This window comes from Salmo salar, chromosome ssa11, assembly GCF_905237065.1.
Source record: "Salmo salar chromosome ssa11, Ssal_v3.1, whole genome shotgun sequence".
Classification (NCBI taxonomy): Eukaryota; Metazoa; Chordata; class Actinopteri; order Salmoniformes; family Salmonidae; genus Salmo; species Salmo salar.
Genome location: NC_059452.1, coordinates 107,573,363 through 107,598,824, shown reverse-complemented (window position 1 = coordinate 107,598,824; position 25,462 = coordinate 107,573,363). Strand labels below are relative to the sequence as shown.

The 25,462-nt window shown below is 44.2% G+C and overlaps 1 protein-coding gene across 1 annotated transcript in view; it reads right to left on the bottom strand.

Annotated features, from left to right (window-relative positions):
- Nucleotides 1-1,062: 1,062 nt before the first annotated feature.
- mtus2a (microtubule associated tumor suppressor candidate 2a) overlaps nucleotides 1,063-25,462 on the bottom strand; it is a 160,594-nt gene continuing 136,194 nt past the window's right edge. Inside the window, exons 14-18 of the mRNA XM_045688911.1 lie at nucleotides 25,274-25,347; nucleotides 24,807-24,905; nucleotides 24,279-24,398; nucleotides 18,189-18,286; nucleotides 1,063-15,816 (exon numbers count right to left, since the gene is read on the bottom strand). Of these exons, the coding sequence (XP_045544867.1) occupies nucleotides 15,318-15,816; nucleotides 18,189-18,286; nucleotides 24,279-24,398; nucleotides 24,807-24,905; nucleotides 25,274-25,347 (890 nt within the window). The 3' untranslated portion in view covers nucleotides 1,063-15,317. The remainder of the gene's footprint in view (nucleotides 15,817-18,188; nucleotides 18,287-24,278; nucleotides 24,399-24,806; nucleotides 24,906-25,273; nucleotides 25,348-25,462) is intronic.

Genomic DNA, 25,462 nt, shown 5'->3' with positions numbered 1-25,462 from the left:
TAGAGCCTTATAGTGTGATCAGTAGAGCCTTATAGTGTGATCAGTATAACATAGAGCCTTATAGTGTGATCAGTAGAGCCTTATAGTGTGATCAGTATCACATAGAGCCTTATAGTGTGATCAGTATCACATAGAGCCTTATAGTGTGATCAGTAGAGCCTTATAGTGTGATCAGTAGAGCCTTATAGTGTGATCAGTATAACATAGAGCCTTATAGTGTGATCAGTAGAGCCTTATAGTGTGATCAGTATAACATAGAGCCTTATAGTGTGATCAGTAGAGCCTTATAGTGTGATCAGTATAACATAGAGCCTTATAGTGTGATCAGTAGAGCCTTATAGTGTGATCAGTATAACATAGAGCCTTATAGTGTGATCAGTAGAGCCTTATAGTGTGGTCAGTATAACATAGAGCCTTATAGTGTGATCAGTAGAGCCTTATAGTGTGATCAGTATAACATAGAGCCTTATAGTGTGATCAGTAGAGCCTTATAGTGTGGTCAGTATAACATAGAGCCTTATAGTGTGATCAGTAGAGCCTTATAGTGTGGTCAGTATAACATAGAGCCTTATAGTGTGGTCAGATCTAGAGCCTTATAGTGTGATCAGTATAACATAGAGCCTTATAGTGTGATCAGAAATAGAGCCTTATAGTGTGGTCAGTATAACATAGAGCCTTATAGTGTGATCAGTAGAGCCTTATAGTGTGATCAGTAGAGCCTTATAGTGTGGTCAGTATCACATAGAGCCTTATAGTGTGATCAGTATAACATAGAGCCTTATAGTGTGATCAGTATCACATAGAGCCTTATAGTGTGATCAGTAGAGCCTTATAGTGTGATCAGTATAACATAGAGCCTTATAGTGTGATCAGTAGAGCCTTATAGTGTGATCAGTATAACATAGAGCCTTATAGTGTGATCAGTATTACATAGAGCCTTATAGTGTGATCAGTAGAGCCTTATAGTGTGATCAGTAGAGCCTTATAGTGTGATCACTATAACATAGAGCCTGTTGAGAGTTTAATTCAGGAGTGTTTTAGAAATGGACACAGCAGCATACCTTCTTTTATAATAGTGTTTATTAGCTTCATATCCCAGGGGAAAGTGCCAAGAAAGACATATGTTTTTTTACAGACAGTACATGTGTATTATTCCATTCCTCGTTTGTTTCTAGCGCTTCTATGCTTCTATGCTACTGGTTACAGATGACCATTACAAAAAAAAGGTAAGGAGAGAAGAGAAAGAGAGAGTGGAAGGAAGGAAGGAAGGAAGGAAGGAAGGAAGGAAGGAAGGAAGGAAGGAAGGAAGGAAGGAAGGAAGGAAGGAAGGAAGGAAGGAAGGAAGGAAGGAAGGAAGGAAGGAAGGAAGGAAGGAAGGAAGGAAGGAAGGGAAAGGAAGGGAAAGGAAGAGTAAAGACGGAAAACATGCTTTCTGCTGTGTGTGTTTGATTTATTTACACTCAAATGTACAATCAGAGATTGACGAAAGACAACAGGTAAAAAGAGTCCTAATTCTTCCTCAAAACAAAACATCATAAATGGTTGACCAGACCTATTTTTATTAATTATTTATATGAATTACTATTTATTATATTAACTCCTAGTGTATTGAGTCAACATGGACATCCTCAATAAGTGTTAAATGTTATTGCCATTGGTCACACCTAAAACAAACAAAAAAAGGCCAGTTTCCTGGACACTGATTAAACATTGTCCTAGACTAATAAAATTTTAAAAAACATAGTCAAAGGAGGGAACTGGGCCTAAATGTGTCATGGTCACCCTGGATAGACCCTGAGTGGCCCTATACAGTCTGCTGAGATGTGGTTTCTATCTGCTCATCAGGACCTGACCTGCACAACCACCTCAGTCTGTTTCATCTGTCAATCATAAACGTTAACGTATCTCTATGCTATCTCCATGACGTCAACATACAGCCGGTCTGGAGAATGGTTCCATCTGTTTAGCACTACCTGTACCTGGTCCTGACCTGTATGTACCTGGTCCTGACCTGACCTGTATGTACCTGGTCCTAACCTGACCTGTATGTACCTGGTCCTGACCTGTACGTACCTGGTCCTGACCTGACCTGTATGTACCTGGTCCTGACCTGTATGTACCTGGTCCTGACCTGACCTGTATGTACCTGGTCCTGACCTGTATGTACCTGGTCCTGACCTGTATGTACCTGGTCCTGACCTGTATGTACCTGGTCCTGACCTGACCTGTATGTACCTGGTCCTGACCTGTATGTACCTGGTCCTGACCTGTATGTACCTGGTCCTGACCTGTTTGTACCTGGTCCTGACCTGTATGTACCTGGTCCTGACCTGACCTGTATGTACCTGGTCCTGACCTGTATGTACCTGGTCCTGACCTGTACGTACCTGGTCCTGACCTGTTTGTACCTGGTCCTGACCTGTATGTACCTGGTCCTAACCTGACCTGTATGTACCTGGTCCTAACCTGTATGTACCTGGTCCTGACCTGTATGTACCTGGTCCTGACCTGTATGTACCTGGTCCTGACCTGTTTGTACCTGGTCCTGACCTGTATGTACCTGGTCCTGACCTGTTTGTACCTGGTCCTGACCTGTTTGTACCTGGTCCTGACCTGTATGTACCTGGTCCTGACCTGTATGTACCTGGTCCTAACCTGACCTGTATGTACCTGGTACTGACCTGTATGTACCTGGTCCTGACCTGTATGTACCTGGTCCTGACCTGTTTGTACCTGGTCCTGACCTGTATGTACCTGGTCCTGACCTGTATGTACCTGGTCCTGACCTGACCTGTATGTACCTGGTCCTGACCTGTTTGTACCTGGTCCTGACCTGACCTGTTTGTACCTGGTCCTGACCTGTTTGTACCTGGTCCTGACCTGTATGTACCTGGTCCTCACCTGTTTGTACCTGGTCCTGACCTGACCTGTATGTACCTGGTCCTGACCTGTATGTACCTGGTCCTGACCTGTATGTACCTGGTCCTGACCTGTATGTACCTGGTCCTAACCTGACCTGTATGTACCTGGTCCTGACCTGTATGTACCTGGTCCTGATCTGTATGTACCTGGTCCTGACCTGTATGTACCTGGTCCTGACCTGTATGTACCTGGTCCTAACCTGACCTGTATGTACCTGGTCCTGACCTGTATGTACCTGGTCCTAACCTGTTTGTACCTGGTCCTGACCTGTATGTACCTGGTCCTAACCTGACCTGTATGTACCTGGTCCTGACCTGTTTGTACCTGGTCCTGACCTGTATGTACCTGGTCCTGACCTGTATGTACCTGGTCCTGACCTGTATGTACCTGGTCCTGACCTGACCTGTATGTACCTGGTTCTGACCTGTACGTACCTGGTCCTGACCTGACCTGTATGTACCTGGTCCTGACCTGTATGTACCTGGTCCTAACCTGGCCTGTATGTACCTGGTCCCGACCAGGTGGTTTAGTTTAATGACCAGGTGGTTTAGTTTAATGACCAGGTGGTGGCTAGTTTAATGACCAGGTGGTTTAGTTTAATGACCAGGTGGTTTAGTTTAATGACCAGGTGGTTTAGTTTAATGACCAGGTGGTGGCTAGTTTAATGACCAGGTGGTGGCTAGTTTAATGACCAGGTGGTTTAGTTTAATGACCAGGTGGTGGCTAGTTTAACGACCAGGTGGTGGCTAGTTTAATGACCAGGTGGTGGCTAGTTTAATGACCAGGTGGTGGCTAGTTTAATGACCAGGTGGTTTAGTTTAATGACCAGGTGGTGGCTAGTTTAATGACCAGGTGGTGGCTAGTTTAATGACCAGGTGGTGGCTAGTTTAATGACCAGGTGGTGGCTAGTTTAATGACCAGGTGGTGGCTAGTTTAATGACCAGGTGGTTTAGTTTAATGACCAGGTAGTGGCTAGTTTAATGACCAGGTGGTGGCTAGTTTAATGACCAGGTGGTGGCTAGTTTAATGACCAGGGGGTTTAGTTTAATGACCAGGTGGTTTAGTTTAATGACCAGGTAGTGGCTAGTTTAATGACCAGGTGGTGGCTAGTTTAATGACCAGGTGGTGGCTAGTTTAATGACCAGGTGGTGGCTAGTTTAATGACCAGGTGGTTTAGTTTAATGACCAGGTGGTGGCTAGTTTAATGACCAGGTGGTGGCTAGTTTAATGACCAGGTGGTTTAGTTTAATGACCAGGTGGTGGCTAGTTTAATGACCAGGTGGTGGCTAGTTTAATGACCAGGTGGTGGCTAGTTTAATGACCAGATGGTGGCTAGTTTAACGACCAGGTGGTGGCTAGTTTAATGACCAGGTGGTGGCTAGTTTAACGACCAGGTGGTGGCTAGTTTAATGACCAGGTGGTTTAGTTTAATGACCAGGTGGTGGCTAGTTTAATGACCAGGTGGTTTAGTTTAATGACCAGGTGGTGGCTAGTTTAATGACCAGGTGGTGGCTAGTTTAATGACCAGGTGGTTTAGTTTAATGACCAGGTGGTGGCTAGTTTAATGACCAGGTGGTGGCTAGTTTAATGACCAGGTGGTGGCTAGTTTAACGACCAGGTGGTGGCTAGTTTAATGACCAGGAGGTTTAGTTTAATGACCAGGTGGTTTAGTTTAATGACCAGGTGGTTTAGTTTAATGACCAGGTAGTGGCTAGTTTAATGACCAGGTGGTGGCTAGTTTAATGACCAGGTGGTTTAGTTTAATGACCAGGTGGTTTAGTTTAATGACCAGGTGGTTTAGTTTAATGACCAGGTAGTGGCTAGTTTAATGACCAGGTGGTTTAGTTTAATGACCAGGTGGTGGCTAGTTTAATGACCAGGTGGTGGCTAGTTTAATGACCAGGTGGTGGCTAGTTTAATGACCAGGTGGTTTAGTTTAATGACCAGGTGGTGGCTAGTTTAATGACCAGGGTGGCTAGTTTAATGACCAGGTGGTTTAGTTTAATGACCAGGTGGTGGCTAGTTTATTGACCAGGTAGTGGCTAGTTTAATGACCAGGTGGTTTAGTTTAATGACCAGGTGGTGGCTAGTTTAACGACCAGGTGGTGGCTAGTTTAATGACCAGGTGGTGGCTAGTTTAATGACCAGGTGGTTTAGTTTAATGACCAGGTGGTGGCTAGTTTAACAACCAGGTGGTGGCTAGTTTAATGACCAGGTGGTGGCTAGTTTAACGACCAGGTGGTGGCTAGTTTAATGACCAGGTGGTGGCTAGTTTAATGACCAGGTGGTTTAGTTTAATGACCAGGTGGTGGCTAGTTTAATGACCAGGTGGTTTAGTTTAATGACCAGGTGGTTTAGTTTAATGACCAGGTGGTGGCTAGTTTAACGACCAGGTGGTGGCTAGTTTAATGACCAGGTGGTGGCTAGTTTAATGACCGGGTGGTTTAGTTTAATGACCAGGTGGTGGCTAGTTTAACGACCAGGTGGTGGCTAGTTTAATGACCAGGTGGTTTAGTTTAATGACCAGGTGGTGGCTAGTTTAATGACCAGGTGGTGGCTAGTTTAATGACCAGGTGGTGGCTAGTTTAATGACCAGGTAGTGGCTAGTATAACAACAGGTGAGTTACCCTTATGACCCTCTACGATAGACATTCAGTTGTTCAGCTAGGGAGGAATGCGTCACAAATGGTACCCTATATAGTGCAGTACTTTTGACAAGGGCCCATAGGTAGTGCACTATGTAGGGAATAGGGTGCCATTTGGGAATCCCTCAAGAGATGTCCACAGGACACAGTGGAGTCAGTGCAGAACCAGTTCCTGATTATCGTGTGTATAATGTGTGTATAAACATGTATAAACTGCTTAATAAACATGTATAAACTGCTTAATAAACATGTATAAACTGCTTAATAAACATGTATAAACTGCTTACTAAACATGTGTAAACTGCTTAATAAACATGTATAAACTGCTTAATAAACATGTATAAACTGCTTAATAAACATGTGTAAACAGCTTACTAAACATGTATAAACTGCTTAATAAACATGTATAAACTGCTTAATAAACATGTATAAACAGCTTACTAAACATGTATAAACTGCTTACTAAACATGTATAAACTGCTTACTAAACATGTATAAACTGCTTAATAAACATGTGTAAACTGCTTAATAAACATGTATAAACTTATAATAACAGTCATGGTTGAGTAGTTGACTTTAAAGGACCCAGAGAGTTACATAGACAGAGGACCTTCAGTATGCTGGACAACACTGGAAACATGTTGGGCTCAATATACATCATCATGGTATATTATCTTATATAGTAAGTTATCTTATGTTATACGCTTTGTAACAGAGCACCATTACGTTTTAGTACTTTTTTCAAAGCTGGCTGGTTTGTTTACAAGTTCATATCAAGAGTGCTGGAGATTCAGCCCGACTTTAAAATAACACAGAATCTAAGTGCTACATTTCCTGAAAGCCCCGTAAATGTAAACATGTATACAGATGAACATAATAAACTGTCCATAGCTGGTAATATTACAAGAGGCAATAGTATCAAAACATTCCACCAAAAAGACTTGAAAGAGTATTAAACAGTTTTAAATAATTCATATTAAATAGTTATCCTTCAGCATCTTTTAGTGATGTCGTTTTTTTTTTGATCAATTTATAATTCCTTGAAAGAATCCTAGATATTTTTTTTTTAGATCCGACAAAATATTTAATTCATGGTTTCCTCTATTACAGTGGTCGCCAACCTTTTTTCAGAGTCAAAATGCAAGCTGAGATCAACCGTAAGCCTATGCAACATTAACCAATTTAAAAACAGTTCTGGATCAATGAACCTCATTCATGAACCTCATTGATCCAGAACTGTTTTTTAATTGGTTAATGTACAGTAGTAAGCTATAGGCTCAATACATTATCACTGTATACTGGCTATGCTTGACTTGCCCTGCCAATGTTATTCTTCTGGGACCATTTTGACATTTTATATATAAAATGTTGGTATATGATCAAACTGGTAATAGATCATTTGTTGTATCACTTGTGAGGTTACAGCTGACTGAGCATAATCATATAATTTTTTTTTTTTATTGGACTGATGACCTGCATCTGATGGTTAGTCTGAGAGGAGGGAGGGAGAGAGGAGGGAGGGAGCAGCAGTTTGGCTGTCTCTCACCAGGCTCTCCCTCCCTCCTCTCTCCCTCCCTCCGCTGAGAAAAGGGGACATAAGTTTCGCCAACGGCTGGAAGACTAAATTGCACTGCATTACTTGTGCCTCATGTACCAATTCATGCTGTTACTCCTATGACCAGCGAAAGTAAAAATGTTCCTCTGGGCCTTTCGGGTAGGCAGAGATCTACCTTCACATACTGTTGTTTTTCATAATTGTCCAAACATTGTCATAGCTATGTAAACACTTTCTGTTTTCTCTCTCAAGTATTCTACATAACTTTTCTATGGGTCCTATTCAGTCAACAGCAAGAACCAGGTTTCCTGTATGAGTCATTTATATCTAGAGAGTGTTTTATAATGTAAACACAGTGTTGTCAATGTCATGAGGAAGACCGTACTCCTCTTCCTCCACTGGAGGAGCCTCCTCTGGTAAAGGTTGTGTTGTCCATCACCATTAGCCCGATTCCTGATCCGAGTTATGCGTGAGTAAATGGAACTTAATTACAATGTGACTCATGTTACCCCTCATAGCCTGGTTCCTCTCTAGGTTTCTTCCTAGGTTTTGGCCTTTCTAGGGGAGTTTTCCTAGCCACCCCTCATAGCCTGGTTCCTCTCTAGGTTTCTTCCTAGGTTTTGGCCTTTCTAGGGGAGTTTTTCCTAGCCACCCCTCATAGCCTGGTTCCTCTCTAGGTTTCTTCCTAAGGTTCTGGCCTTTCTAGGGGAGTTTTTCCTAGCCACCCCTCATAGCCTGGTTCCTCTCTAGGTTTCTTCCTAGGTTTTGGCCTTTCTAGGGGAGGTTTTCCTAGCTACCGTGCTTCTACACCTGCATTGCTTGCTGTTTGGGGGGTTTTTAGGCTGGGTTTCTGTACAGCACTTTGAGATATCAGCTGATGTAAGAAGGGCTATATAAATACATTTGATTTGATGATGTTTCAGCCAAGCTATTCGTTTGTGGTAGAGATCGCATAAATTGAGGCGCGGCAGAGGTATGTCTACAGATACGTCGTATTCTGACCTTGATTTAATTCCCTCGTAATTCCACCACCTTTACGCGTGATGAAACGATGAATAAAATCAAGCAACCTGTCGGTTCCAAGTGTGACAAACATCTTATTTTTTATTTATTTTTTTACCCCCGATTGAAATAACACAATTCTTCATGCACTGTAGGGCCTAATTTACATATTTATAAGAGCTATTGATAAGAATTTGGTAAATGAATAATCCGTTGGAATAAGGGGATTGTAAATATAAATTGCAATAGTTTTAGATCTGTTTTTACCTTAGAAATCGCTGGAGACAAATGTGAAACCAGTCAAAATGGCAGCAAACTGAAACAGATCAACTTTCCCACAGTGATGTGATTTTTATGAAATATTGTGCCATTATGTAGAATTTAAATTGTAATTTTTAACTTGAAACTTTCATGTGAGCATGTGAAATTTGACCTTTGGGCAATCTCCAATATTTTAATTAAATACCTTAATTTGCTTCGTCGGTAAAACGCCATCACGGAAGTGTGGTTGATCACATTGGTTAATTACATCGCTATGGAGCGGAACGCAGACCAAGCCGTAACAGTTTGAACCGGAAGCATGGCGCAACACTTGATTGTGTCATTTACACAGTTCCATGGTTAATGCAGGCAATAGAAGAGTGTATAGCCTACTATTGTACACTAATTCCCCTATTATAGTTATACGCACACACATATTCCAACATTACCATGGGTTGAAGAACTGAATGTGTCAATTTTTCCCGAATGAATCAAACCACCGTTTTTTTTTCGTGCATAAAGGGTCTCTAACCCGTTTTTTTTTATTATTAATGAATACTTTCCTAACATTAAAGCTGCAATATGTACCTTTTTGGGTAACCTGTCATTCTCATTGAAAGCAAGTCTAAATAGTGGTAGATCTGTTCTATGTGCTCTATTTCTATTCCTCCCGGTCTTAACGTTCATTTGTGCATATTTAACTTTCGGTTTTTCTACATCAGCTTCAAACAGCTGAATATGCAATATTTTTTGGTTATGGAAAATATATCTCACAGCGGTTTAGATGGTACAATGATTCTCTACACTAAACTTTCTTGTTTTGTCACAAACTGAAATTATGCGAGCTATTACACTTTTTGCAAACAGGAAATGGCGAATTTATTTCTCCTTGGTGCTTTTTTAAATACTAATACTTTTTTATCTACCAATTGGTGCCGAAAAGGCGCCAATATGAGTGTATTTACACTGAACAAAAATATAACATGCAACAATTTCAATTTTTTTACTGAGTTACAGTTCATATGAGGAACTCAGTCAATTAAAACAAATTCATTAGGCCCTAATCTATGGATTTCACATGACTGATGCATCTGTTGATCACAGATACTGTACCTTAAAAATAATTAAGGGTGTGGATCAGAAAACCAGTCAGTATCTGGTGTGACCACCATTTGCCTCATGCAGCGTGACACATCTCCTTCACATAGAGTTGATCAGGCTGTAGATTGTGGCCTGTTGGAATGTTGTCCCACTCCTCTTCAATGGCTGTGTGAAGTTGCTGGATATTTTGGCGGCAACTGGAACACGCTGCCGTACACGTCGATACAGAGCATCCCAAACATGCTCAATGGGTGACATTTCTGTTGAATATGCAGGTCATGGAAGAACTGGGATATTTTCAGCTTCCAGGAATTGTGTTCAGATCCTTGCGACATGGGGCCGTGCATTATCATGCTGAAACATGAGGTGATGGAGGAGGATGAATGGCACGACAAAGGGCCTCAGAATTTCGTCATGGGATTTCTGTGCATTCAAATTGCCTTCGATAAAAATGCAATTGTATTCGTTGTCCGTAGACGGTACAGTTAAAACCGGCATTCACCCATGAAGAGCACACTTCTCCTGCATGTCGGTGGCCATCGAAGGTGAGCATTTGCCCACTGTCGGTTACGATGCCAAACTGCAGTCAGACCCTGGTGAGAACGACGAGCACGCAGATGAGCTTCCCTGAGACGGATTCTGACAGTTTGTGCAGAAATTCTTCGGTTGTACAAACCGACAGTTTCATCAGCTGTCCAGGTGGCTGGTCTCAGACGACCCCCAACAGGTGAAGAAGCCGGATGTGGAGGTCCTGGGCTGGCGTGGTTACACGTGGTCTGAGGTTGTGAGGCCGGTTGGATGTACTGCCAAATTCTCTAAAATGATTTTGGAGATGGCTTATGGTACGGAAATGAATGTTCAATTATCTGGCAACAGCTCTGGTGGACATTCCTGCAGTCAGCATGCCAATTGCACGCTCCCTCAAAACTTGAGACATCTGTGGCATTGTGTTGTGCGACAAAACTGCACCTTTTAGAGTGGCCTTTTATTGTCCCCCAGCACAAGGTGCACCTGTGTAATGATCATGCTGTTTAATCAGCTTCTGGATATCCTACACCTGTCAGGTGGATGGATTATGTTGGCAAAGGAGAAATGCTCAAAATAAATTAATTTGTGCACGTAATTATAGAGAAATTAGCTTTTTGTGCGCATGAAACATTTCTGGGATCTTTTATTTCAGCTCATGAAACTAAGACTAACACTTAACATGTTGCTTTTATTTTTTTTGTTCATTACAGATGGCTTTCTTTGATTGGTCCCTAATATTCTGAACTGTTCTCTCCATGTAGTCTGTGGACAAATAAAAAAAATAGAATTAAAGGTACACCGAATTTAAAGGGATGGCTTTAGATAAATGTACTGAAAACCCTATTGAATGAATACTACACCTGCATAGGGTAAATCTGAATACCAACTATTGAGAAATGGGTAGAAAAGGTGTGCACCAATAAGAATTGTGGTTTTGACTAATCACAGAAACCTGGTTAGAGCTAGAGACTGAAAAAGATCCCAGTCGTTTTAAAGAGTTTCTCTCTAGATGAATCTACACTACTCCCAAGATAAATAGTTTCTCTCTAATTGAATCTACACTACTCCCAAGACAAACAGTTTCTGTCTAGTTTAATGTACAGAGGTGATAGTGTGGTTACTTGGGGCAACATTACAGAACGCTCAGATAGAAATATATCACGCAGAAAATACATTCTTCTATGTCATGGAGAATACACAATCATTGTGTCTTGAAACTGTATTTATCTGCAGCGTTCTGAACGTTTCACCAGTTCTGAACAAATCGACATATTACAATGAAATACACACTCTCTCATTTTTGACACCCCCCCCCCCTCCAAACTCCCTCTATTGGCCAGGTAGAGAAATGACATCCCATATCTCTGTCACCTATTGGTCCAAAGGTAGAAGCGTCACATTCTACTCTTCTCCTATTGGTCAGACCAGAGTTGCGTTTATATATTTTTTTGTTTGTTACAAATCTGTGTCCCATTCAGTAGGTTAATTAGTTCTGGGCTGTATTCATTCCGCCAAACAAAATGTTTTAGTTGCAAAACGTTTTGTCCAACAGAACGAAACGGGGAGGAACCTACCTGAATTTTGTCCAATAGAAACTCTTGTTCTAGTTGCAAAACTAAACAAAACGTTTTGTTTGGTGGAATGAATACAGCCCGGCTAGCATGTCTCTGTTTCACTCTGTTTTTAAAAAAAAAAAAAAAAACGTTTTCTCCTGTTATTAATACAGAGCATAAGCAGCAAACCTGGTTTCAAATACGAGACAAATTGTTTCAAATACTTTCAGCGTTTTCATTGAGTCTGCCTGGAGTGAATGGACGGGTTGGGTGAGTCCTTTTCGGGACTTTTCATTCAGTTAATTAAGCCAGGCAAGCTCAAACAGCCACAGATAAAAGTATTTTAAATCTATTTATTGAGATTTTTTATTTTTTTTTGTATTTGAAACCCAGGTCTGATAAACATCACAACTACTCTACGCAGGGTTGCAAAAATGTTCCACCAAAATGCCTAGGTTTTCAAGAAATCCTGGTTGAAGGATTCAGAATTTCCTGCTTATTCTGGGAATGACAAGGATTTCCGGAAAACCTGGGATGGAACCGTAAACCCCCAGGCTCCAGACAGCGAGAGGTAAAGACTGGAAGACATGCTTGGTAAAGTAGATAAAGTATACAAAAAGGCCAATAAATATGTTTACAAATATCACTTAGAAAACAACAAACAACAATTCCTGTGGTCGGTATTTTTACATCCCGGTGTCTGTGTCACAAATGGTACTCTATTCGTGTGTACTTACAGTATATATATATATATATCTCTTATTTTAAGTGTGAATTGAATTTTTTTAAATATTTTTTTGTTTGTTGCATATCCCAACTCTCCCTGAGACACTCTCAGAGAGTGGGGTCACGACGAAGGGGGATTAACCATTATTGACAGCGACCCTAGACCAGTTAAGGTTAAGTACCTTGCTCAAGAGCAGTAGGACAGATTTGTTTTTCACCCTGTCGGCTCGGGGGGGATTCAAACTAGCAACCTTTCGGGTTACTAATCCCAACGCTCTAACCGATAGGCTACCTGCCTCCCAGTTATTATTTGTAGATCAATCAATCCAAAATATGTGTTTTGATACATTTGAACCCCCTGAATCAACGGTTAAGGGGGGTACATGTACATACCCTACCCACAGGTAATATCCATGTAGAGAGAGCGGAAGACTGGAACGGATTTGGATTCAGTCTGGATTGGAAGCGCTTCTGTTAAGTGTTATTGTTTGCTGGTAAAACTGAAACAGTTTATCAAACATCCTTTAAAAATCATCTGAAAAAATCCTGGTATCTAAAGACTGTTGGACATCATGTGCTGGTAAAAGTTTGTATTGAAAAAAAAACTGGACCGGAGTATAAAGGTGCTTCCTTGAGATAATACTGTTATGTTATCCATTGTTCCATTTGGTTGGTAGTTAGCACTGGTACAGACACATTCGTGGTAGCGGAGATGGACTGGCCATGGATCGGTGTGTATTATAAATGCCGGTCCAGTTTCTGGTCCCAGGCCATCCCTGCATGGTGGAGGGGGGGGGGGTGGTTTTGACCCGAATAACTAAGCAGAGACTACCACCGTTCCCATCTGGTGGTACACATACTCTCAGTCCGTCCATCTGTCTGTCCGTCCGTCCGTCCATCTGTCTGTTTCTACTCATTGTAACAACATATACTGTCAGCCTGTCTGTCTGTTTCTATTTACAACACATTGAAGTGGAGTCTGTTGCTGCAGAGCACAATACAATCTACATTTCAGCACTGCCCGTAATTGGTGTTTTAACAGTCGTAGTCCGTGGTTCAATGCACTACGTCCTAACATTCTAGAACTAGCTAGCCAGTCAGCTTCCTTAAAGAGAGAGATCTCCACTGTTCATCAGTTAGCTGGTTCCACTTGCAGGCCAAGCACTATCTAGCCAGTCAGCTACACATCCAGGTGAGGACAGAGAGAGAGAGAGAGAGAGAGAGATCCTTAAAAGAGAGAAGTCTCCAGTGTTCTTCAGTTTGCTGGTGGTGAATGGAGACATACAGTATTTTTGTACCTTCGTGGAGTCTACAGGGTACAGCAGAGAGGCTAGGTCAGCTAGTATGAGTCTATGGGTACAGAGATGCTAGTGGAGTTAGCCATCAACAGGCTAGGTCAGCTAGTCTTAGTCTATAGGTACAGAGATGCTAGTGGAGTTAGCCATCAACAGGCTAGGTCAGCTAGGCTTAGTCTATAGGTACAGAGATGCTAGTGGAGTTAGCCATCAACAGGCTAGGTCAGCTAGTCTTAGTCTATAGGTATAGAGATGCTAGTGGAGTTAGCCATCAACAGGCTAGGTCAGCTAGTCTTAGTCTATAGGTACAGAGATGCTAGTGGAGTTAGCCATCAACAGGCTAGGTCAGCTAGGCTTAGTCTATAGGTACATAGATGCTAGTGGAGTTAGCCATCAACAGGCTAGGTCAGCTAGTATTAGTCTATAGGTACAGAGATGCTAGTGGAGTTAGCCATCAACAGGCTAGGTCAGCTAGGCTTAGTCTATGGGTACAGAGATGCTAGTGGAGTTAGCCATCAACAGGCTAGGTCAGCTAGGCTTAGTCTATGGGTACAGAGATGCTAGTGGAGTTAGCCATCAACAGGCTAGGTCAGCTAGTCTTAGTCTATAGGTACAGAGATGCTAGTGGAGTTAGCCATCAACAGGCTAGGTCAGCTAGTATGAGTCTATGGGTACAGAGATGCTAGTGGAGTTAGCCATCAACAGGCTAGGTCAGCTAGGCTTAGTCTATGGGTACAGAGATGCTAGTGGAGTTAGCCATCAACAGGCTAGGTCAGCTAGTCTTAGTCTATAGCTACAGAGATGCTAGTGGAGTTAGCCATCAACAGGCTAGGTCAGCTAGGCTTAGTCTATGGGTACAGAGATGCTAGTGGAGTTAGCCATCGACAGGTTAGGTCAGCTAGTCTTAGTCTATAGCTACAGAAATGCTAGTGGAGTTAGCCATCAACAGGCTAGGTCAGCTAGTCTTAGTCTATAGGTACAGAGATGCTAGTGGAGTTAGCCATCAAGAGGCTAGGTCAGCTAGTCTTAGTCTATAGCTACAGAGATGCTAGTGGAGCTATCCATCGAGAGGCTAGGTCAGCTAGCCTGGGTCAATGGCTACAGAGATGCTAGTGGGGTTAGCCAACAAGAGGCTAGGTCAGCTAGCCTGGGTCAATGGCTACAGAGATGCTAGTGGAGTTAGCCATCGAGTGGCTAGGTCAGCTAGCCTGGGTCAATGGCTACAGAGATGCTAGTGGGGTTAGCCAACGAGTGGCTAGCAGAAAGGCATTGTTAAGAGTATATTAGCGATGCTAGTGGAGTTCTGTCTTTTGTCTTTTCTTACAGCCGTAGTAGCTGGAGAGAACACCCATCTTATCTAGAGCTTAAACCTTGTGCAACATTATATCAGGAAAGTTGGTTAAACCAGAATTTACGTGACTGGTTAGATGTTCGATTAAATTCTGGATTCATACAGTATGTGTTAAGAGAAGGAACAAAGAGCTCCACCCTGTCTTTATGCAAGTTATGGGTCAAATGTCCCCTCCACTTTTGATAGACGATATCACCAGCGAAAATAGTGATTTTTGTCCAAAACACCTGAACTAATGCTGCTAGTTATCTCACACATTCCATTGTATCATGACAGATGTACACTACCATTTATGTCTAAGTAGTCTGTCCACGAGAGATTAACAGAAAAGAGATGAAAATTTAAAGAAAGAAAGAAAGAAAGACAGGCTCAACCCCCTCATCTCATGAGGGGGTTGAGCCGAGCAGGCGAGTGACAGTGATTGGGTGACACTCGGTGAGTAGGCGTCGCCGGTCCTGGAGACTGATTCTGATTGGAGAATCCTCTGTGAGTTGGCGTGGCCGGTCCTGGAGACTGATTCTGATTGGAGAATCCTCTGTGAGTTGGCGTGGCCGGCCCTGGAGACTGATTCTGATTCTCTCTGTGACTAGGGGAGTAGCCATGTGTAGGTGCTGGGGGCAGGTATCCTCCACAGTAGTGAGAGGGGGCGTCGAACAGCGTACCTCCTCCCATCCCGGGAGAGGAGGAGGAAAAGAGGCAGGAAGACGGAGTGGGGGAGGTGGAGAATGAGCGGTGGATGGGTGAAGAGCAGGGGGAGCAGAGAGGGGAGGTCTGTAGCCGCCAGAGAAGCTCCTCATTGTTACGGCTCAGTCGTTTCTTCTCTCCATTTTCCTTCTCTACATTCTCCTGCAGGTTAGCGTTCTCCTCTGAGAGTTGCCTGGATGGGGAAGTGAGACAGAATTATATGTGACCCGTTTCAGGAAACTAGGCATATGTCGCACATCACTACAGGAGATACAGGAGAGGCATTTGAACGTAAACATACATTTTTTTATCAAAATGTGTTTTTTTTGCAGAAATGCCTTCTGGGACATGTGATCTTTCACGTGCTTCAGTAACAAATTTGTATGCCGTCTGTTAATACAAATACAAATGGTTAAATTACGAGCCTAGTTGGTTTAGCCACAGAAAAATACGGGAACCTTCCCTCTAGCCATGATTGGCTGAGATACTGAGTGGGCTGGACATGCCGAGAGATGAGTTCGGATTGGTCTGCCATGTTGCATGTTTCTGTCTAGAACTTGAGCTGCTCAGTATGTGTAGGTAATTCTTTCTAATGCGGCTTTTTTTTAAAGAAATTTACGAAGAACTGCAACAAAGAAGTTGACCGAGTTTTGGAGAAGATGGAGAAAATTCTGCCGTTTGATTACAAATATAGGGATGGAGTCAAAAAGAGAACACACAGAAGACTGTTGTAAAAAAAAAAAAACAGCTGTCTCCGGATTACATCTTCAAACTACGGGTAACCATGGCATCCGTGACAGAGAGGGAGAAGCGTCCATCCATGTTTACGGGGTAAGAGAGTCCAGCTAGCTACATTTTCAAATATTATATGTTTCTAATTTTATCAGAAAATTGTTTTTATTGCAAGTTAAAATGTACTGTTAGCTAGCTAGTTAACGTTAGCTGGCTGGCTCACTAGCTAACGTTACATGTATGATCTGTGTAGTAATATTATTCTTATGTTATCTTGTTGCATTGCTAGTTATAGCCTAATAGCTAACATTGAACCTAGCTAGTTGGTTCGCTTTAGCTACCTGTAGATTCATGCAGGGTAGTAATGTTATGAGTTGGGATGATGGTTCATTGTTTAGCTAGCTAGCTAGCTACATGTCTAAACAAAAGAGTATCCTGTGCATGTGACAAATAAACTTTGATTTTATTTGATATAGTGTGTGTTTACCACAGATGGTAATGCAACAGCAGGACCTGTGTAACAGTATAGCTTCCGTCCCTCTCCTCGCCCCTACCTGGCCTCGAACCAGGGACCCTCTGCACACATCAACAACTGACACCCAACGAAGCATCGTTACCCATCGCGCCACAAAAGTCGCGGCCCTTGCAGAGCAAGGGGAACAACTACTTCAAGGTCTCAGAGCGAGTGACGTCACCGATTGAAACGCTATTAGCGTGCACCACCGCTAACTAGATAGCCCTTTCACATCGCTTACACCACCGCTAACTAGCTAGCCCTTTCACATCGGTTACACCACCGCTAACTAGCTAGCCCTTTCACATCGGTTACACCACCGCTAACTAGCTAGCCCTTTCACATCGGTTACACCACCGCTAACTAGCTAGCCCTTTCACATCGGTTACACCACCGCTAACTAGCTAGCCCTTTCACATCGGTTACACCACCGCTAACTAGCTAGCCCTTTCACATCGGTTACACCTGCACCGAAGTCAAGTTAAGATATAAAGTTAGGCCAACGAGACAGTGTGCAAATTCTAAAATCCTCAGGTAGAACGCCTTGCTTTTATTTCACCACAATCATAGAAACGTAAGCTATTGTCTTTAATTAGCTCGCTATTAACATGTAAATAAATATCTTGTGAGTTTATGTTCCTGTAATAATGAATAGAAAATTGCTGAAGTTATGATGTTGTCAGCTATGACATGGTCATTATTTGAACAGGTTAGCTAGCTAACAAGCTAACAAGCTAGAAATAAACCAAAACATTGTTTATACATTTGTTTTAGTTGCTTGGTTTGCTAGATTTACATATGTGACCAACTGCCTCGATTTCGTCTTCTAGTAGTAAAATTAGATTTTTTTAAAATAATTTTTTTTACATTGGATGAAAGTAGAGACTCAGAGCTACAAAATGGTATATCAGACACTGCATTTGATTAGTCATTCTGCTTTGAAAGATGATAAACTTGTAACCCCACTTTTGAGAAAATGACCCTTGAATGTTTTGGTACCTACTGGAGAGCTCTTCTTTGTCTACACCACATTCAGCATCGTTCACACCCTCTAAACCCTTAGTACCACCCATCTCTTTAAGGATTCACATGTGAGGCCATGTGGTAAATACACGCTATATCAAATAAAATCTATGTTTATTTGTCACATGCACAGGATACAGAAGGTGTAAATTGTATAGTTATGGTACTTGCATAGTAGCAATATCAAAAATATTCTTGGAATTTTGCTATCCTACTGAAAACAACTAGAAAGAAAAGGCATGTGCAAGTTGTATTGTTATGTGTTTTGTTGTTTTCCAGGTGTATGTGTGTGTTACCTGGACAGGGCTAGGTTATTGTCTATACGGGCCATCAGGTCTTCGTTCTGCTGCTGTAGCACCTGCATCCGTTCCTCTAACACAACGTTCTTCTGGGCCTGCTCAAAAAAACACAGAGACAATTCTACTGTCTTCTGGGCCTGCTCAAAAAAACACAGAGACAACTCTACTGTCTTCTGGGCCTGCTCAAAAAAACACAGATACAATTCTACTGTCTTCTGGGCCTGCTCAAGAAAACACAGATACAATTCTACTGTCAACTGGGCCTGCTCAAAAAAACACAGATACAACTCTACTGTCTTCTGGGCCTGCTCAAAAAAACACAGATACAACTCTACTGTCTTCTGAGCCTGCTCAAAAAAACACAGTTACAATTCTACTGTCTTCTGGGCCTGCTCAAAAAAACACAGTTACAATTCTACTGTCTTCTGGGCCTGCTCAAAAAAACACAGTTACAATTCTACTGTCTTCTGGGCCTGCTCAAAAAAACACAGAGACAACTCTACTGTCTTCTGAGCCTGCTCAAAAAAACACAGTTACAATTCTACTGTCTTCTGGGCCTGCTCAAAAAAACACAGTTACAATTCTACTGTCTTCTGGGCCTGCTCAAAAAAACACAGAGACAACTCTACTGTCTTCTGGGCCTGCTCAAAAAAACACAGAGACAACTCTACTGTCTTCTGGGCCTGCTCAAAAAAACACAGAGACAACTCTACTGTCTTCTGGGCCTGCTCAAAAAAACACAGAGACAACTCTACTGTCTTCTGGGCCTGCTCAAAAAAACACAGAGACAATTCTTCTGTCTTCTGGGCCTGCTCAAAAAAACACAGAGAGACAACTCTACTGTCTTCTGGGCTTGCTCAAAAAAACACAGAGACAACTCTACTGTCTTCTGGGCCTGCTCAAAAAAACACAGAGACGACTCTACTGTCTTCTGGGCCTGCTCAAAAAAACACAGAGACAATTCTACTGTCTTCTGGAACCTGCTCAAAACACACAGAGAGAGACAACTTCAACTGTCTGTGTACTGTCTGTTACTGCACGGTCTGTGTACTGTACTGTACTGTGTGTGTACCGTACTATCGGTGTACTTTAGTGCACTGTCTGTGTACTGTACTGTGTATATATTGTACTGTACTTTCTGTGTACTGTACTGTCTGTGTACTGTACTGTACTGTACTGTACTGTACTGTACTGTCGGTGTACTGTACTGTCTGTGTACTGTACTGTACTGTACTGTCGGTGTACTGTACTGTCTGTGTACTGTACTGTCTGTGTATTGTACTGTCTATGTACTGTACTGTACTGTACAGTCTGTGTACTGTACTGTGTGTACGGTATTGTGTACTGTACTGTACTGTCTGTGTACTGTACTGTACTGTCGGTGTACTGTACTGTCTGTGAACTGTACTGACTGTGTATTGTACTGACTGTGTACTGTACTGTGCTTACTGTGTACTGAACTGTATGTGTACTGTACTGTCTGTGTACTCTACTGTACTGTATGTGTAGTGTACTGTCTGTGTACTGTACTGTCTATGTACTGTACTGTACTGTCCTGTACTGTCCTGTACTGTCTGTGTACTGTACTGTACTGTCGGTGTACTGTACTGTCTATGCACTGTATTATCTGTGTACTCTACTGTACTGTCTGGTACTGTACTGTCTGTGTACTGTCTGTGTACTGTACTGTCTGTGTAGTGTACTGTCTGTGTACTGTACTGTACTGTCTATGTACTGTACTGTCCTGTACTGTCTGTGTACTGTACTGTACTGTCTGTGTACTGTACTGTCTATGTACTGTACTGTCTGTGTACTGTACTCTCTATGTACTGTACTGTCTGTGTACTAATGTCTATGTACTGAACTGTCTGTGTACTGTACTGTCTATGTACTGTACTGTCTATGTACTGTACTGTACTCTCTGTGTACTGTCCTGTACTGTCTGTGTACTAATGTCTATGTACTGTCCTGTACTCTCTGTGTACTGTACTGACCTGTCCTGTCCTGTCTGTTAGGGTGAGTGTGTCCTGTCCTGTCCTGTCCTGTCCTGTCTGTTAGGGTGAGTGTGTCCTGTCCTGTCCTGTCAGGGTGAGTGTGTCCTGTCCTGTCCTGTTAGGGTGAGTGTGTCCTGTCCTGTCCTGTCTGTTAGGGTGAGTGTGTCCTGTCCTGTCTGTTAGGGTGAGTGTGTCCTGTCCTGTCCTGTCTGTCAGGGTGAGTGTGTCCTGTCCTGTTAGGGTGAGTGTGTCCTGTCCTGTCCTGTCCTGTCCTGTTAGGGTGAGTGTGTCCTGTCCTGTCCTGTTAGGGTGAGTGTGTCCTGTCCTGTCTGTCCGGGTGAGTGTGTCCTGTCCTGTCCTGTCCTGTCCTGTCCTGTTAGGGTGAGTGTGTCCTGTCCTGTCTGTCCGGGTGAGTGTGTCCTGTCCTGTCTGTCCGGGTGAGTGTGTCCTGTCCTGTTAGGGTGAGTGTGTCCTGTCCTGTCCTGTCCTGTCCTGTTAGGGTGAGTGTGTCCTGTCCTGTCCGAGGGGGTGTGTCCTGTCCTGTCCTGTTAGGGTGAGTGTGTCCTGTCCTGTCCTGTCAGGGTGAGTGTGTCCTGTCCTGTCTGTCCTGTCATTTTTCCTAACCTAGCCAACTATTACCGACGAGCAGCATTGTTGAAACTAAATACACTACAAGGAATGTCTTGATTAGTGTTATGTTAGCTAGCTAGCTACAAAGTTGCTTTGTATCATGACAAGGTGTAGTACTGAAACTACCGAGGTTACCTAGCCAGCTACACGTTCAAAGTCAACAACGCAGCCACCGCTAGCTAGCCTACTCCACCAGCCAGCAGTACCGTATCATTTTAAAAACATTTTTGCAACGTAAGCTTAACTTCCTGAACATTCGAGACGTGTAGTCCACTTGTCACTCCAATCTCATTTGCATTAGCGTAGCCTCTTCTGTAGCTTGTCTACTATGTGTCTGCCTATCCCTGTTCTCTCTCCTCTGCACAGGCCATACAAACGCTCCACACCGCGTGGCCGCTGCCACTCTAACCTGGTGGTCCCAGCGCGCACGACCCACGTGGAGTTCCAGGTCTCCGGCAGCCTCTGGAACTGCCGGTCTGCGGCCAACAAGGCTGAGTTCATCTCAGCCTATGCTACCCTCCAGTCCCTAGACTTCCTGGCGCTGACGGAAACATGGATCACCACAGATAACACTGCTACTCCTACTGCTCTCTCCTCGTCTGACTACGTGTTCTCGCATACCCCTAGAGCATCGAGCCAGCGGGGTGGTGGCACTGGAATCCTCATCTCTCCCAAGTGGACATTCTCTCTTTCTCCCCTGACCCATCTGTCCATCTCCTCATTTGAATTCCATGCTGTCACAGTTACCAGCCCTTTCAAGCTTAACATCCTTATCATTTATCGCCCTCCGGGTTCCCTTGGAGAGTTCATCAATGAGCTTGACGCCTTGATAAGTTCCTTTCCTGAGGATGGCTCACCTCTCACAGTTCTGGGTGACTTTAACCTCCTCACGTCTACCTTCGACTCATTCCTCTCTGCCTCCTTCTTTCCACTCCTCTCCTCTTTCGACCTCACCCTCTCACCCTCCCCCCCTACTCACAAGGCAGGCAATACGCTTGACCTCATCTTTACTAGATGCTGTTCTTCCACTAATCTCATTGCAACTCCCCTCCAAGTCTCCGACCACTACCTTGTATCCTTTTCCCTCTCGCTCTCATCCAACACTTCTCACTCTCCCCCTACTCGGATGGTATTGCGCCGTCCCAACCTTCGCTCTCTCTCTCCCGCTACTCTCTCCTCTTCCATCCTATCATCTCTTCCCTCTGCTCAAACCTTCTCCAACCTATCTCCTGATTCTGCCTCCTCAACCCTCCTCTCCTCCCTCTCTGCATCCTTTGATTTCCTCTGTCCCCTATCCTCCAGGTCGGCTCGGTCCTCCCCTCCTGCTCCGTGGCTCGACGACTCACTGCGAGCTCACAGAACAGGGCTCCGGGCAGCCGAGCGGAAATGGAGGAAAACTCGCCTCCCTGCGGACCTGGCATCCTTTCACTCCCTCCTCTCTACATTTTCCTCTTCTGTCTCTGCTGCTAAAGCCACTTTCTACCACTCTAAACTCCAAGCATCTGCCTCTAACCCTAGGAAGCTCTTTGCTACCTTCTCCTCCCTCCTGAATCCTCCTCCCCCTCCCCCCCTCCTCCCTCTCTGCGGATGACTTCGTCAACCATTTTGAAAAGAAGGTTGACGACATCCGATCCTCGTTTGCTAAGTCAAACGACACCGCTGGTCCTGCTCACACTGCCCTACCCTGTGCTTTGACCTCTTTCTCCCCTCTCTCTCCAGATGAAATCTCGCGTCTTGTGACGGCCGGCCGCCCAACAACCTGCCCACTTGACCCTATCCCCTCCTCTCTTCTCCAGACCATTTCCGGAGACCTTCTCCCCTACCTCACCTCGCTCATCAACGCATCCTTGACCGCTGGCTACGTCCCTTCCGTCTTCAAGAGAGCGAGAGTTGCACCCCTTCTGAAAAAACCTACACTCGATCCCTCCGATGTCAACAACTACAGACCAGTATCCCTTCTTTCCTTTCTCTCCAAAACTCTTGAACGCGCCGTCCTTGGCCAGCTCTCTTGCTATCTCTCTCAGAATGACCTTCTTGATCCTAATCAGTCAGGTTTCAAGACTGGGCATTCAACTGAGACTGCTCTTCTCTGTGTCACGGAGGCTCTCCGCACTGCTAAAGCTAACTCTCTCTCCTCTGCTCTCATCCTTCTAGACCTATCTGCTGCCTTTGATACCGTGAACCATCAGATCCTCCTCTCCACCCTCTCCGAGCTGGGCATCTCCGGCGCCGCCCACGCTTGGATTGCGTCCTACCTGACAGGTCGCTCCTACCAGGTGGCGTGGCGAGAATCTGTCTCCGCACCACGTGCTCTCACCACTGGTGTCCCCCAGGGCTCTGTTCTTGGCCCACTCCTATTCTCGCTATACACCAAGTCACTTGGCTCTGTCATATCCTCACATGGTCTCTCATATCATTGCTATGCAGATGACACACAATTAATCTTCTCCTTTCTCCCTTCTGACAACCAGGTGGCGAATCGCATCTCTGCATGTCTGGCAGACATATCAGTGTGGATGACGGATCACCACCTCAAGCTGAACCTCGGCAAGACGGAGCTGCTCTTCCTCCCGGGGAAGGACTGCCCGTTCCATGATCTCGCCATCACGGTTGACAACTCCCTTGTGTCCTCCTCCCAGAGTGCTAAGAGCCTTGGCGTGACCCTGGACAACACCCTGTCGTTCCCCACCAACATCAAGGCGGTGACCCGATCCTGTAGGTTCATGCTCTACAACATTCGCAGAGTACGACCCTGCCTCACACAGGAAGCGGCGCAGGTCCTAATCCAGGCACTTGTCATCTCCCGTCTGGATTATTGCAACTCGCTGTTGGCTGGGCTCCCTGCCTGTGCCATTAAACCCCTACAACTCATCCAGAACGCCGCAGCCCGTCTGGTGTTCAACCTTCCCAAGTTCTCTCACGTCACCCCGCTCCTCCGCTCTCTCCACTGGCTTCCAGTCGAAGCTCGCATCCGCTACAAGACCATGGTGCTTGCCTACGGAGCTGTGAGGGGAACGGCACCTCCGTACCTTCAGGCTCTGATCAGGCCCTACACCCAAACAAGGGCACTCCGTTCATCCACCTCTGGCCTGCTCGCCTCCCTACCTCTGAGGAAGCACAGTTCCCGCTCAGCCCAGTCAAAACTGTTCGCTGCTCTGGCACCCCAATGGTGGAACAAGCTCCCTCACGACGCCAGGACAGCGGAGTCAATCACCACCTTCCGGAGACACCTGAAACCCCACCTCTTCAAGGAATACCTGGGATAGGATAAAGTAATCCTTCTAACCCCCCCCTTAAAAGATTTAGATGCACTATTGTAAAGTGGTTGTTCCACTGGATATTATAAGGTGAATGCACCAATTTGTAAGTCGCTCTGGATAAGAGCGTCTGCTAAATGACTTAAATGTAAATGTTAAATGTCTGTCCGGGTGAGTGTGTCCTGTCCTGTCCTGTCCTGTCTTACCACTCTCTCCAGGTCTGAGATCTTCTTCTCCTGTTGGTGTATCTGGTTGTTCTTCATCTCCACAACATCCTTCAAGCTCTTCAAATCCTCTTCAATGTGCTGGTATGGGGCTAGGGTATCCTACACACACACACACACACACACACACACACACACACACACACACACACACACACACACACACACACACACACACACACACACATACACACACACACACACACACACACACACACACACACACACACACACACACACACACACACACACACACACACACACACACACACACACACACACACACACACACACACACACACACACACACACACACACACATACACACACACACACACACACACACACACACACACACACACACACACACACACACACACACACACACACACACACACACACACACACACACACACACACACACACACAGTGTTACTGTAGCCAGAGCATAAGCTAGTGGAGTGTTTGGTTTCAGGTCATGTTATTCATAATGTGTAGGTGTTATTGTACCACTATCTGTTCATCGGTGCTTCTTCTCAGTGCCTCTTCGAAGCGCTTGGCCTTGTCCCTCAGGCTACTCTTCTGGAACAACAGAGTGTCCACCTGGTCCTACGCAACACACACAGTAACTATTAGTATAGCGTCACTGTACAAAACACACCTGTAAACATAGAAATGCAGGGTTCCACAAGGGTTATTCGGCTTTCCCCATAGGAGAACCCCTTTTTAAATCTAGATTTAAAAAAATATATATGTTTGGTTCCATGTAGGAAGCCTTTGTGGAAAGTCACATTATATATTTACTGATTCATTTGATTCTTTTCATCAGAATCATATTATATATTTCCTGATTCATTTGATTCTTTTCATCAGAATCACCTTATATATTTACTGATTCATGCTGATCATTCTTCTGTCAAAACTATGGCGACTTCAAGTGTGACTGTCTTGTTAGTAACATTGTGTGTTTACTATACCTGCAGAGAGAGTCTGAGCTTCTCAAAGTCTTCTTCCAGAGTTACCTTCTGCTGCTCATGAGCCTTCCTTAGGTCTAGAGAGAGAGAGGAGAGGGGGAGAGAGGAGAGGGAGAGAGAGAGAGAGAGAGACAGAGAGAGAGAGAGAGAAGAGAGAGAGAGAGAGAGAGAGAGAGAGAGAGAGAGAGAGAG